We start from the raw sequence: 15,397 nt of genomic DNA on the forward strand, positions 1-15,397 counted from the left end.
CTGCACCCTATCCTATAACACAAAAGGCTGGAATGTTAGAGTCCAGGTCTGCAGATGACCCTCTCCCAGTGTAAAAAAGCCTCACAAGACAGGCCACAGGCCATGAGGGCCGCCTTACAAAACAGGAACCGGCCACACAGCCACATTTAGAGTTATCTCAGCACAAAGCTGTTCCCCAGATAATTTTAGAAGATGAACAGGCCCCTGCACCCAGACCCACTGATGTAAGAGCTGTCTCAGTTCAAGCTACTTCCCTTGGAACTGTAAAGATTATTTTGCCACCTTCCACATTCCCCAACCTCCCATAAGAACTTCCTCAGCAGTCACAAGCCACTGGTTGCTTTCTCTCCCCAGCTGAGCTGCCAGCCATCAGCAATCCTAAGAAATAAACTTTGCTTTGCTTGAGTCCTCCTGTGTCTCCTGAGGCTATTCCCTGCCTGGCTTTTATCTAACAGCATACACGTGTACACACACACACACACACACACACACACACACACACACGCGCGCACACGCATGCGCACACGCACACCCCCTCCCCCCCAAGAAAAGAAAAAGGAAAAGGAATAAATTTTAAGAGGTGGTCTATTTGTTCCAAATGAGCTCTGATGTCCCTGCCCACCCGTCCCACATACCTCCTTCATCCTTTCTAATTGAGACATCCTGACCTGATTCATGTTTGGATAATCACACAGGAAATGAACAGGGAAAAGGTAAAAACAGAAATAAGGCATCTGGGCCCAACCAGAAAACCATGTTAACGCAGTACTCTGCAAACAGCAGTAAGGAGGGTCCTTGATGCCTTGTATCACAGGACAAGACAGAAGTAAAAGCAAAAGGTGAGACTTGGACTGGTAGAGCCAGAAAACAAGTAGGCTGTACTTCCCAGGTGGCGTGGTGGATCCAGGCCTGGCCTGTTTGCCAGAGAACTGTACTAAAATTTTCTTTTGGTGCTTTTGGATGAGTTTGAAAGGTCTTGCTTCAGATTACTGACACATAATGCAGACTTACTAAACACAGGAGTGATGAGAAAATAACGAAGTGGGGCTGGGTGACGGTTCTGTGGGTAAGAGCACTTGCTCTGCAGGCATTAGTCCCTGAGTTAGGATCCCCAACACCGCATAAGGAGCCAAGCACGGCTGTGTGCGCCTGTGATCCTTGAAACTGCAGGGCCAAGAGAGGCAGATTCTCGGGTGCTTGATGATCGGGCAGCCAGTCAAAACAGCAAACTTACAACTGGCAAGACACCCTGTCTCTAGGCAATTAGGCACAATGTGATGAAGGAAGACACCCAATGTCCTGTGCTGGCCTCTATATGTGTGCACATGTGCTTATAAACCTGCATATTCAGCCGGGTATGGTGGCCCACACCTTTAATCCCAGCACTCAGGAGGCAGAGGCAGGCAGCTCTCTGTGAATTCCAGGCCAGCCTGGTCTACACAGCAAGTTCCAGGTCACTGGGGCTATAGAGAGACCTTGTCTCAAAAAGACTAAAAAAAACCTGTATATTCATTTAGCGCATATGCCAAACATACACACAGGAAGGGAGAGGGAGAGGAATGAGGAGCGGGGTTAGGCCAGTGGCTCAGTGGCAGAGCAATTAATTGTCTGGCTTGTGCAAGGGCTTAGCCCCCAGCACTGCGAAAGCAGCATAAGACCATGAAGAGCCAGGTGTCCGTGAAGCCCACGGTCGTCTACTCTAACATTCTCACTGATTCAGTGATGGGGATAACTCAACCCTCTACCTCAGAAGCTGGCAAGAGAAAATACTTCTTATCAACGCAGTCGTCTTCTTCTTCATCAGGAGGTGGCTTTGCTGGAGGTGGTGGACGTTCCCTCTGTAGAAGAAAAATAAAAATTCTATCATCTCTAGTTTTCAAATATCCAACTTTTTGGTTTACCCTTATTTTAACCCTTATGTGAAAAATTTCCCTGGGAGACTGAAGTTGAGGTCTAGTCCAAGCGATGGAGGAACTGCACCGCCCCCTCAAGACACAATTCAATTAGCTGTGCCATGGCTTCCAATATCTGCAACAAAGATTATACACAGCGTCCATTCCAGGCTGCAGTGAGAACAGCACTGAAAATCCACACTGCCTTGTTGGGACAAGGACTCCGTGTGACTGGCACGGAAAACTAAAACCGAAAATCAGTGGCTCAACTTTCAGTCTGCTCTAAAAAGGGGAAATTCTAGATCAAAAGAACCAACTTGAGAACTCATTCTAGAGCCAAGGTTACTGAGGAAATAACAAGAAAGCAATCAAGGACAAAACACTCGTCCTTACTCAAAGTCAATGCTGTGGCACCTGTCTACCTCATCTACCGAAATTTTACACCAATCTCTGTTAAGATGTTTCTCTGATCAGCATCAGACCTCCATAACCAACCACTCCTGGAGTCCCTGGAACCAGATGGATCCAGATAGCAACAACTGCAGAACAGGTTTGTGTGTGCAAGTCAATGCTGTTTGGATCAGATTTTCCTTAAGTCCAACTTTCTTCATTCTTCCTTGCTTGGGAAGTGGCAGAATGAGTCTGGTCTCAATACCGCCAAGTAGGAAAGGAAACAGCAAAGGCACAAGTCCACATCCTCTACCACAGGGAAGCCTTGGGACCCCAGTAGCTGAGGAAAAGAAAGTGAAGCACAACGGAAAGGCTCCACCCCAGAAGTCCTCCCAAGACCAAGGCCTTCTGCAGAGGACCCACTCATGGGATCACTGAAGGAAACTAAGTATCCATGAGTGCCTTGTTCTCTGAGGAAAAAACTTTGGAGAGGGGCAGGAGGCAGAGGCAATCGGTATACATCATCTGCTGTGTGTTTGAGCTGCATCTTGGCCACAGTTAATCAGGAAGGGCCAGGAAGACAGAATAAGAACGGCCACAACTCACAGGAGTGAAAATGGCAACACACACACCCCAAGGTGAACTGGTTTCTGCTAAGCACAGCCAGGGAGATGGGCCTGCACAAGGACTTATATAAACCCTGTAAACTGATCACAGGAACTAGACTACTCAGCTTACCCCAGGAACCCTGCAGGCTTCTCCCAAAGGCTCCAGCTCCCCCTACTGGGCGACACTGTTAGCATCACCTACAGCAAAGCCTGCCTCCACCTTGACATCTGTGGCCAGTAACATCTGTGCCCAGCCACGAGAACTCAGCTCTGCCCACTCTCTTGCTTTCTCAGTTCTCGCTGACTCACTCTTCTGGGGAGCGCGGACCATCAGGATCTCCAAGATCCACACTGCAATGCTACAATTGCACCAGGGTAGAGGAGGGCAGGGGCAGGAGCCCACCAAGAACAAGCACTCCAGGAACACCAGGCCTTACCAGGGCACGTTTGGAAAGACAAAGGATGACTCAGCAGCCAAAGGAGCATCAAAGTGGTCCTCTGCCAGACTCAGGCCCAAAGGGAAGGCAGACAGGAAGAAAACCTAAGCCCAAGAATCTGTCTCAAGGTGGTTGGCACTGGGATCCTGTCAGAGCATCTCCCAGGTCAGCTAATGAGCAGTGCCAAAACTTCCTATGATGACATCCACCAAGGCAGGAAGCAGCTCAGAGGACGGGCCACAGGCCTAGGCTGACATCCCCACTCGGGGAAGAGGAGCGGGAGTCAAGAGTGTTGAGGCCCATGGACAAGACCAGGAGGAAAGCAAGAGCTACACGGACCACATCAAGAGGGAGGAGCAAAGCTCTTGTGTCTCACCATCACGGCAGGCGCAGGAGTGTCCTCATGGGTAAAGCAGCACTAGTAAGAAAGTCAACCAACACTGACAATCAGTCAACCAACTACAATGTCTGACAATGCACATAAGGTGTGGGTAAGCCTTGCCACAGCCCTCCCCCGGCACAGAACTCGTCCCATCCACGACTGGCAACCCGAGTCCCTGGAAGGCAGCACAAGGTGAGCAGAACTGGGAGCAGACAGAAACTCACCACACTGGGTATCTCAGCTCTCCGGAAAGAAAACAACACACAGCAAAGATTCCAAGGTTGAAGAGCGCTACGGCTAAATTGGAATAAAGGCTCTAGGCCAGTGAAGCAATGGAAAGATGCAAACTAGTTACACTGAACTTGGAAAAACCAAACATCTACCGCAATGCGATCTGTACAGTTCACCACACTGAGAACTGGAGACAGGCAGAGCCTGCAAAGAGCAGAGCAGGTGGGGTCAGGCCCCTGAAATGCAAGCAGGCACCAGGCTCACACTTCTACCTGCCGGTGCCCCATGGCCACCACCTCAGCCCCGGGCCGGGCCACATACAGGCCTCACTCCACCCATCCGTGCTCCTGCGGCCTCAGCTTCTTTGTTCACAGAGTCTCGGTCAGATGATCGCCCACTGGCCATGCTGTCCAAGGAATGGCAGGATACAGCATTGTACAGCACCTCGTAGGGACCTTCCTCCTTAACACGTGTGTCAAAATTGACAATCAGTTCTGTCACTGCTCTCTCCATATCACCTGGAGAAGAGGACAGGAGCAAAAGTGTCAGTCAACAAGGGCAGCCTTGGGTTTCAACCACTCCAGTCACACCAAGCCTGCTGGACAATGTGAACCTGACAGACACACTATCCTAAAGTGGAAAAATGATCACTTTGATCCCAGGTTAGAAAGAAACAGAGTTTTAGCTGTTCTTTATACCAAGGTACATATTTTTCTCTAAGTCAATATAGAGGGTGCAGCTCAGTGGTACAAATCTTGCTTAGCATTCATACAACCCTGGGTCCAATTCCTACACTGTAAAAAAATGAACTACTTCAAATACAGAAAGGATTCCTCCCATGTCCCCAGAGAGCTCAATACCACATGAGTATAAACTTAACTCTAAAATACAGCAACATGTAACTGAAAACCAATGCTTTAAGTTAGTATTTTTTAAAAATTTTATGTGTATGCATGTATTGCCTGCTTGTAGGTCAGTGCACCCATGACATGCAATGCCCGAGGAAGACAGAAGAGTCTGTCAGATCCCCTGGAACTGGAGCAGCTGCCATGTGGGTGCTGGGATTCGAACCCAGGTCTTCTGCAAGAACAGTCAGTATTCTTAACTGATGCGCCATCTCTCTAGCACCAAGTTAATATTCTTTACATAGGGTCACATTATGCAGCCCTGGCTGGCCTGGAGCGTCCCTACAGACCAAGCTGATCTGGAGCTCACTACACAAACCAAGCTGGCCTGGAGCTCACTACACAGACCAAGCCGGTCTGGAGCTCACTATACAGACTAAGCTGGCCTGGAGCTCATGGAGATCCGTTTGCTTCTGCCTCCAGCATGCTGGGATTAAAGGCATACACCACCAGATCTGGCATCTTCAATTCTTTAATGAAAGCCTCCACATGCTCAAGCAAAGAGGAAAGCAGAGCTTTCTGACACAAGGCTATGCAGCCATTAACCCACCCCTCCATTCTGCCTAGCACCTGGTATCTAATTCTGCCTGCAAAGTTGCCAACTGTTAGAGATGGCATCTGTGCTGGATAGCTTTAGTGTCAACTTGACACACCTGGGTTCAGGGAGCCTCAATCGGGGAATTGCCTCTATTGGACTGGCCTGTGGTCATGTCTGAAGGGCATCTTCTTGATGAGTGATGTGGGAGGGCCCAGCCCACTGTGGGTGGTGCCACCCCTGGGCAGGTGGGCCTGTGTTGCATAAGAAAGCAGGCTGAGCAGGGGCCAAGGGAGCAAGCCTGTAAGCAGTGTTCCTCCATGGCCTGTGCTCCAGCTCCTTCCTCCAAGTTCCCGCCCTGAGTTCCTACCTTGGGGTCCCTGATGAACTGCGTGTGACCTGGGAGATGTAAGACAAATAACCCTTTCCTCCCCAAGTTGGTACGCAGGTGGGCCTGTGTTGCATAAGAAAGCAGGCTGAGCAGGGGCCAAGGGAGCAAGCCTGTAAGCAGTGTTCCTCCATGGCCTGTGCTCCAGCTCCTTCCTCCAAGTTCCCGCCCTGAGTTCCTACCTTGGGGTCCCTGATGAACTGCGTGTGACCTGGGAGATGTAAGACAAATAACCCTTTCCTCCCCAAGTTGGTACTTGGTAGAGTATTTTGGCACAGCAATGGAGAAACAAATCAGGACAGAAATTGGTACCAGGAGTGGGGTACTGCTGTGACAGACCTGACATTGGAGGATTGTGGAAGTGGTTGGAACTTTGGACTGGAAAACTAGTTGTAAAACCTTTGCTTTACTGGGACAAATGATGCTGGTTAGCTGGGGCTGAAAAATCAGCTATAAGTAACAAGAGACCAGCACCACTGTGGTGGAGTCTTCTGGGAGGTATTTCCTCAGGGTCAGCACACAGAGGGGACCCGCACCTCTATTTCAAGCTCAAAGTAGGACTTGGTAATGTGTAAGAGTCTCCTGCATGGTTCTGGTGTTGAACGCATGAAGGGGTCACAGAGAGCAGCTGAGGCTTGGCACTCCAAGAGGCCAGGAAAGGCCATAGATGAAAGTGCAGCTTCAGTTGCAGTGAATATACAAGGATTGAAGGGGTCATGGAGAGAATCTGAGGTTTTGCACCCCAAGAGGCAAGAAGAAGACATTGGTGAAGGTGTAGCCTCAGTTTCAGTGGAGAATGAAGCTTTTTGGAGATGCTAGGACTGTGGGATGACCACCAAGGACAGCAGTAAGTATGGAATGGAGTTGGCCTGGGTCTGTGAGATGAGCTGTGTGTGCTGTGCACAGCAGAGTCAGAAGTGGAGCTGTCAGAACCCCTTGGAGCCCAGAAGATTGTGAGTGAATCCCAGATGTCCAGGCTTGAGCTACTTTGCTGGACTTTGGTTTTGCTTAGGTGTGCCCGATTCTTCCCTTTGAAATAAGACAGTACTTGTTTTGGATTTTACAGAAGCCCACCCACAGTTGAGACTTTTAAAAGAGACTATGGACTTTTAGGTGTTGGATTTTTTTTTTTTAAGGACTGTCGGGCTTTTAAGGTTGTACTGTCTTCTTATGTTGTGATATTAATGTTAACATCATAGCTTGGGGACACGAATTGGAAAGCTTATGGTTTAATAGTGATGTGTTTGTGTGTCAAGTTGACAAGGGGTCAATTGTGCTGGATAGCTTTAGTGTCGATTTGACACACCGGGTTGAGGGAGCCTCAATCGGGGAATTGCCTCTATTGGACTGGCCTGTGGCCATGTCTGAAGGGCATCTTCTTGATGAGTGATGTGGGAGGGCCCAGCCCACTGTGGGTGGTTAGTGCCACACATGGGCAGGTGATCCTGAGGCCTAAGCACAGGCTGAGAAACAAGTCAGTAAACAGCGCTCCTCTGTGGTTGGTGCTCGGTGCTCGAGTTCCTGCCTCCAAGTTCCTGCCCTGAGTTCCTACCTTGGAGTCCCTGATGAACTGCGTGTGACCTGGGAGATGTAAGACAAATAAACCCTTTCCTCCCCAAGTTGGTACTGGTCAGAGTGTTTTGTCACAGCAATGAAGAAACAAACTAAGACAGCATCTCTGGGTGACTTTTATATACTCAAACTATCAATGTGAGCTCCTTGAAAGCTAAGAGCTTAAGGAATGATTAGCTCCACTGCCAGCAGATTATAAGGGCAAGGAAGAGTGCTCGGCCCTGCCTCCTCTCCCTTTCGTGTTTAGCTTTGCTGCATTTCTTTAGCAATCTTTACTATAGTCTACATTTAGGAATGTGTCAGTCAGGATTGATTTTGCCTTTGTCATTTATCACACCACATATTCAAAAGGCTTATCAGTAAATCTGAAAAAGCCCTACTGATGATGGACAGACTGACTGCCCAACTGGCCACCAGACCACATCCATACCAGTGATCTCTTGCCATAACCACCACGTGCACATCTACCAACCAGCAAACCCTCATTAAGTGTCTACTGTGAGTCAATCATACCCAAGGTACCACTGTGTGGCTTAGGACAGGTTTCACTGCCACCTAAATCAATTTTAAGATGATCCCACTGACTACAGATCCTTCCGGAAGTAGGGGACAAACAAGGTAGGACAGACAAAACCTGTGGCCGAAGCTATGTCCACTAAAATTCATGCAGCAGTTAAAAAACGTCAACTGAATTTACACTTGAGTCCTGACAGCCTCCCGTGACTAACACTGGAATTACAATTCTCTGCCCAAGACCGCCCAACTCTTCCCACTGAGCCTCTTTCTGGCTGCAGAGAACTGCCTCACCCTGAGACTTGGATGCAATGGAGTCTGCCCTGGAGAAGGGAGGTGGCCGGGTGTTAGCAGTCTGAGCTACTTCTTTTGCACTTCTTTTTCCAGTCATGTGACCTGCAAGGAAAGGTAAAAAGAGAAGACCCTGCACCAAACACAATGGCTGGGAGGCGAGTGTGTCCCAGATCTCCAGACAGGATGACAACCCACCTTCTATAAGTGCTGCAATCTGCTGGCTCTTCTGAGAAGGCAGTTCTCGGACAGTGTCCAGGGCCGTCAGTCCATGGTTATCTTTTATGTTGACATCAATTCCTACAGGGACACCACGTAGACCAGGACAGTGAGCATTCTGAAGCCAGTCTCAGTGAAGGTCAAATTCAAGAACACCCAAGGCTCCCAAGCAGCAGAGCAGGTATTTTTCATCCACAGCCATCAACAACCTAGCTTTGTAGGAATAAGTCACATGCCTCTGATCACACACACACACACACACACACACACACACACGCACGCACACACTCATGCACGCGCTGGGATCAGTATCAAATGCTGCCTCCGAGAGGCTGCAGAGAACATGCCACCCGGCGTGTGGGTAGACCAGTGCTGCCGACCTCACCTGCGGCCAGCAGGATTTGCACCACATCGGTCTTGCCAAACAAAGCAGCCTCATGCAAAGCACTGCCCATCTCCGTCTGGAAGGCAAACGAGAGCGCAGCAGGATGTCATGAGAACAGTTCAGCTGACAAATAGGACATGGATACCGAGGGACAGCAACCAAAGTAAAGAAGCCCTCTGGGCACTTGATCTTTCCAACACTCCTCATGGGGGTTCTAAAACCCCAACCAAGGGCCATGGAGCAAGGCTATCTGTGTGCTGTCGCAGGCCTCATTGGAGTCCCCGCTACTTGTGGGGACACTGACCAGTGACACCCTCCTGCGGCGAGGGAAGAGAAGATCACTTCTCCCGCCCCAAGTGGAGGGTCAAAGCCACACTTAAGGAGGCACTGACTCAAGGGGAGGCTACCAGCAAAGGGGAATGCCACCACACTGGCAGTCAAGGCTTTGAACGTGCACAAAGGTGGCTATGGGAACGCATGTACAGGAAGGTAATGAAGCCTCCTGCCTTTGAGAGATGGCCCACAAGCATGGCTTTTCAGGGTTTAACCACCATGTGTCACACTCTGAAAAGAAACGAGAAAATGAAAAATCCAGGTCCAGCCCAAAGGGTTCATCTGTCTCTAGAGTGTCGGACTGGAACAAACTGACAGATGGAAGCACCTCAAACGTGATGGGAGACAGCTAAGTACAAACACAGCCCAGCAGCATGGTCCTGTGCCTTTTCCAAAGCGACTAAGTCCCCTGACAGGGAGGGGCATGTGCCGTGCTACCTGATAGTTGCTGTCCATGCCGGCGTCCAGCAGGACCTGCACCACGGCCTTGTGGCCGTTCCTCGCCGCCAGATGCAGAGGGGTGTGCTTCTTGGTGTTGCAGCTCAGGAGGTTGGGGTGCGCATTCAGGAGCATCTTTACCACCTCCAGCCGCCCGTAGAGAGCCGCCAAATCCAGAGGCGTTTCAAATTTGTTGTTGCGCATGGTGGGGTCTGTGAGCTCCTCCAACAGTGCCTTCACGACCTCTGTGTGACCGTACTGCGCCGCGCAGTGCAGGGCCGTCTCATTGTCGTTGTTCTGAAGGGTTAAAGAAGCACATCACATCAGGGCGGCCTGGACGGGTTGACATCTGCCTGGTGTAATCACACATAAAACCACTGAAATTTAAACGAGAGGAATAGCAGCAACACTTGGGGGCTCGGAAGTCAGACTCCAGGCACTGTCCCCAACAACCAAGCCTGACTGCTCCCACCAGCCACATTTGCTCCTAGTCCCTGCAAGAGGGGAGCAGGCATCCCCTAAATATTTGCAGTCGCAAATAAGGGAGCGTGGCAGGCATTTGTAGACGTCCTGGCACATGTGAATGCTAACTGAATCACTGCGATTGTTCCATTGTAAACTTCCACTGGTTCTACAAGCATTTGTTCTTTGTTTAGCCCTGGGTTGTGATTCTGGATTTGCCCACCATCTGTTGCCTTCCACACAAGCTTGAATTAAGAGTTTGTCCTCTGCATAGTTTCTTACATGCAAATCCATCAGCCAGCAAGAAAGTTAACAGAGCACCCTAAACCCGCTCTCAAGGTAGCAGCCAGTCATGTCTGGAGAGGGAGGTGCCAGCTCAGGAAGGAGACAGTGCAGGCCCTACACACAGAAGGAGAGCGCTTAGCGACACACAACAGCTGCTCTGCACAGGACAGCAGACCATGTGGCAAAGTGCTTCTTATGTAAAGGCTGGAATGCTTGGTGTGAGAGGTGCAGAATATTCCAGGGCAGTGTCACCCTCATTCAGTTCACAGACTGCGGGCCTCTGATGCCAATTCTGTCTCAAGGACACAGAGTCTGGGGTAAAATGGGGGAAGTTTGTGCTTTTTCAACTACCAGAACTAAAGTGTCGGCCAGTTCAATTATGTTCCTTATTATGAGTGCTGATATATAATGAAAGCAAGAAATTTTCCACAATGTCTCCTTTCTGAGGAGCGAATGAAAAGAATTCTCTCACGGGATTTTGAGAGTCCTCCACTCATCCAGACAGCTGAAGGAGCCAGCACTCCCGATCAATATTGTGCACCTTTCAGTAGTCCAAAGTTAAGTATGAGGTATTTCTATAACTATTAGTGACACTACAACAGACGAAGAGCTGCCATGCATGCAGTTCCATCTGCTTTTGCTCTGGCATTTGACGGTATCGTTTTTTTCCAGCTATACGAAATTCACAAGAAGATCCAGAGCTGTTGGAAGCATGGCCTCGAGAGGCCACAGGCGGTAAATGGCAGCAGAGAAGGACATTTAAAGAAGAACAGAAAGAGGGCAGCAGGGCACATGCAGAGACTGACGAGCACAAACAAACACAGAGAACGGAGGGAGGAGTCCATGCTCCGCGGCACTGCTCAGGGAGAGCAGCTGGAGGACGGAGACTTTGATGGCCCCTGTACACAGCCTGTGAGCTTCCACCTCCTGTGACACCAGGCCGGAAGGAACAAGTTCACATTCAGCCTACAAGTTTAGAGGAAGGGCAAACGTGTTTGCCTGGGGCTCCCTGGGCCAAGCATACAAACGTCGAGAGCCCCTCTGGGCATGTCCATCTCCTACTAAGAGGTCCCTGAACAATCTCAGACTGGTCACTTCACCTTCTTGTGAAGAAAACACAGCTACGTCAACAGAACTCAAAGGAGCTTTTGGGAGAGAGATTCTGGGCTAGAGCGCAAACCCAAAGAAGTTTAAGAAGATCCCCTCAGTTTTCTACCTCAGCATTAGCATGTCAACCATAGTCAAGAAGTCAACTAATTCTCAGGGCTGGAGAGATGACTCAGCGGTTAAGAACACTGTTCTTACAGAAGACCTGGGTTTGAATCCCAGCACCCACATGACAGCTAACAACTGTCCGTAACTCCAGTTCCAGGGGATCCGACAGCCTCTTCTGACCTCCATGGGCATTGCACAACACGGGTGCACTTACCTACATGCAGGCAATACACGCATACACATAAAATAAGAATAATTTTAAAAATTAAAAAAAAAAGTTGACTAATTCTCATTAAAACTCCAGCCCAGAAAACTTGACTTTAAAGCAAATCATACCGTCTCTTTTAGTATCCAACTTGCCTCCCTATATCCAAAATAATGTTTTCTTGATTTTGTAAAAAGTATGACATTACAGCCTGAAAAAAATATAAAATTTTGGGGCTGGAGGGATGGCTCAGCAGTTAAGAACACTGACTGTTCTTGCAGAAGACCCAGGTTCGATTCCCAGCACCCACATGGCATCTAACAACTGTCTGTAACTCCAGTTCCAGGGGATCTGACAGCCTCTTCTGTCCTCTGTGGGCATTGCACAACACGGGTGCATTTACAAACATGTAGGCATAACACTCATACACATAAATTTATATATATAATTTTAAAGTCTGGGGCTGGAGACATGGATCAGCAGTTAAGAGCACTGGCTGTTCTTGCAGAAGACTTGGGTTCAAATCCCAGCACCTACATGGTGGCTAACAACCATCCATTCCTTCAGGGGATCCAATGCCTTCTTCTGTCTTCTGTAGGCATTGCATGACATGGGTGCATTTACACACAAGTAGATTTAACACTCAAAGACATAAAAAAATAAATAAATCAAAAGAAAAATTTAAAGTCTAAACTATCTAGAAAGGAAAGAGAAAGAGGGAGAGAGGGAGACAGACAGGAAGGAGGGGGGTGAGGACTCTTGAGTAAAATGCATGCTTAGCATACTAGGCCCTAGGTTCAGTCCCTAGAATATCCCCGACCTTAAAAAAAAAAAAAGAGAGAGAAGCAGAAAAATATAGGGAAGGTTTTCTGTTTGTTCTTTTGGTTTTTGCCTGTCTGTTGGCTTTTGCCAGAATGAAGGCAGTTGTTCCAAAGCTGCTCGTTAAAGACACAATCCTGATCAGTCCTCAGAAATTCCTACCTTGGTTCAACATGGTCTAACCACATCTCTGGAGAGAGTTAGGCTCTTGTCACAGTATAGAAGCATCCGAGTCTGTTTCAGTTTTGCAAGACACGACCTGGTAATTCCAGTTCATCGAGTTTGTCTGTGGTGAGCACTCGCTATCACCCAACAACTGTCAGGTTAAGAAGTTCTTTGACTCATGGACCTTCTGGAGAGGCAGGGATCCCAAGGAGAGGCATGGATCATCAGCCACGGCCTTCTTCCCTCTCGTGCCTTCTGAACGTTACAGCTGCCACACCTCAAGAATTCTCTTAGCATACAGACTAGGGGCAGGGGTCATTCATAAAAACGCCCCAATTTCCCTCAAAGCTTTCTACTCTGTGGACTTGCCACCAAAGCCTTTTATAAATGCTCCATTTTTCCCCATCTTGAGAGTTTTCCTTTTCAAGGTCAGTACGTCTACACATACTCCTTATCTCTGAAGATTATTTACTTGTGGACCATGTGTATGGTGCATAAATATGTATACTCATAAATGACAAACAACAGGATAGAAACAGTTCCATGGTCACTCATCTCTTGGGACTTGTCAGGATCCTCACCTCCCAGTGCCCACAATGCACAAAGGGCACACTTGCTCACTGTTGACAGAGGACTGTGTAAGGCACATGTAACTATTATTTAAAGTTCTGCTGGGTGGTAGGGCACACTGCAAATCCTAGCACTCAGGAGGCTGAGGCAAGAGGCTCATCAGTTCAAGGCCAGTCTTGTCTCAAAACGGGCTAGAAGGGCTACCCAGTGGCAGAGTGTTTGCCCAGCGCAAGCGGCACTCTCCTGGGTTTGATCATTAGTGCCCACGTGCCTAAAGAACAAAATTACCTGCAGGTGCATCATCATCAAGGGGACAAACTGATGCCATGGTTCTTGTGATATAACACACTAAGGGGGCATTAGTTCTGCGGCATTCCTGAACTAATTGTGCAAAACTACCAGATAGACCTAAACTTAGCAGCAGTTTCATAATGACTTGTCTGTGGTAAGAAAGACGGGAGGAGGGAGAAAAGGAGGGATGGAAGGAAGAAGTGGAGGAAAGGAAAGGAAGGGAAAGGGGAGGAGAAAAGGGGAAAGGGAGGGGAGAAGAAAGACTGGAGGACATTAGCAGGAGAAGTGGCAAAAGGTGAGCCTGGGCTCAATATTAGATAATAATCCTGTATCAAGCTTCAATTTTCTGAATTTAGTATTTATATCATTTTTTTTTAATGCGTATGTGTGTACTGCCTGCACGTAAGTGTACCCGTGTCATGCAATGCCTGCAGAGGAGAGAAGAGACTATCGGACCCCCTGGAACTGGAGTTACGTACAGTTGTTAGCTGCCATGTGGGTGCTAGGATTTGAACCCAGGTCTTCTGCAAGAACAGTCAGTGTTCTTAACCACTGAGCCATCTCTCTAGCCCCTCGTGGTTTATTTTATTTATTTAGAAACAACATCTTGCCATATAGCCCTGGTTGGCCTGGCACTTGCTACTAGACTCAAACTTGCAGTGACCCTCTCTGCCTTAGTACCCATCCCTGACTTTTATCAGTTTTATAAGTGAGTGTCTTTGTTCTCGCATTTTAGTTGAAGAACTAATACTTACTGAAATACTTAGCTTTAAAAAGTCGAGATGTCAACTACTTACTCTCAAATATCATCATCAGCTAATGAACACAGCTGCCTATGAAGACAGAAGAGGCAAAGGGGCAGAATATCCACACCTGGGGGACAGGAAGAGGGCACTGCAGCTCACAGCACATTCTTACAAACCCTTCTAAGCTGGAAACTTCTTCAAAGCACAAAGTTCTTCAGAAGCTGATGAGTGATCATGAAGCACTCAGTTAAGTCAAGTCCCTTCCAGCTCTGAACTGTGAATTATCTTTAAGGGGTCAGAAAAACAGGTCCACCCTAAAAAGAACTTGAATACTTGCTTTACAAGGGGGAGGGGAAATGAATGATTTCTGTAGTTCCACCATAGCTATGGGTGATTTTCACTTGGCTTGGTTTATGCTGACTGCTGAAAAGGGAAAGTGCTTAAGGGAAACATGAGCATTTAGAAAGCACATCTGTTCCCAGAAAGGCGGCTAAGACTTCGGATAGGATTTAGCATTCACATATAATTCAGTAAAGCAATGCCTAGACACAAGCCAGGCCAATCAGACCCTATTTAATCAGGACAAAACCTAGAGAAATAACATTAGTCAGCCCCAGAAGGCCTGTGTCCTTAGCACAACCCAGTCAGCTGGGCCTTCGGGGCCGTGTGCCTTCTTACTTACACTCATTTTCTTTTATGTATACAAAATCCAAAGATAGGAAAAGCACTTTCAAGAACCAAAGGCAGAGCGTTTAACCAAAGCTTTTAAAAGCCAATTAAATCAGAGTTGAAAACAGCAAACTTAAGGTCTCTCCCTACTAACCTGAAGTGTGAGGAGACCAACTGAGCAGCACTTCATCAAGCACCTGCTCGCACTGAGAACAGATCACAACAATGCCTCAAGAATACCACAGATATTTCAGGATAGCGCACATATTGCTAATTACCAGATGTTCTTCCTTTATGGATTTACTCTTACTAAAACCCCAGAACAATTCAGCAAGGCAGGTAATATTCCGTTTTGCAGCAGAGGAAACCAAGGCTCAGAGAAAATGCAGTTTACTCAGGTCAGCAAAAAGTGGCAGCCCAGAAACAGACTCAGGCTGGACGATGAAGCCAC

At 48.2% G+C, this 15,397-nt stretch overlaps 1 protein-coding gene across 13 annotated transcripts in view; it reads right to left on the reverse strand.

Moving 5' to 3' along the window:
* Anks1a (ankyrin repeat and sterile alpha motif domain containing 1A) overlaps positions 1-15,397 on the reverse strand; it is a 185,550-nt gene that overhangs the window by 85,095 nt on the left and 85,058 nt on the right. For all 13 annotated transcript variants that reach the window (XM_029566911.1, XM_008840116.3, XM_029566910.1 and 10 more), the window contains 6 exons: positions 9,520-9,816; positions 8,749-8,824; positions 8,343-8,444; positions 8,148-8,249; positions 4,262-4,458; positions 1,746-1,838 (listed from right to left, as the gene is read on the reverse strand). In XM_029566911.1, the coding sequence (XP_029422771.1) occupies positions 1,746-1,838; positions 4,262-4,458; positions 8,148-8,249; positions 8,343-8,444; positions 8,749-8,824; positions 9,520-9,816 (867 nt within the window). The remainder of the gene's footprint in view (positions 1-1,745; positions 1,839-4,261; positions 4,459-8,147; positions 8,250-8,342; positions 8,445-8,748; positions 8,825-9,519; positions 9,817-15,397) is intronic.

This window comes from Nannospalax galili, unplaced genomic scaffold, assembly GCF_000622305.1.
Source record: "Nannospalax galili isolate Female #2095 unplaced genomic scaffold, S.galili_v1.0 scaffold538, whole genome shotgun sequence".
In the NCBI taxonomy this organism is placed as follows: domain Eukaryota; kingdom Metazoa; phylum Chordata; class Mammalia; order Rodentia; family Spalacidae; genus Nannospalax; species Nannospalax galili.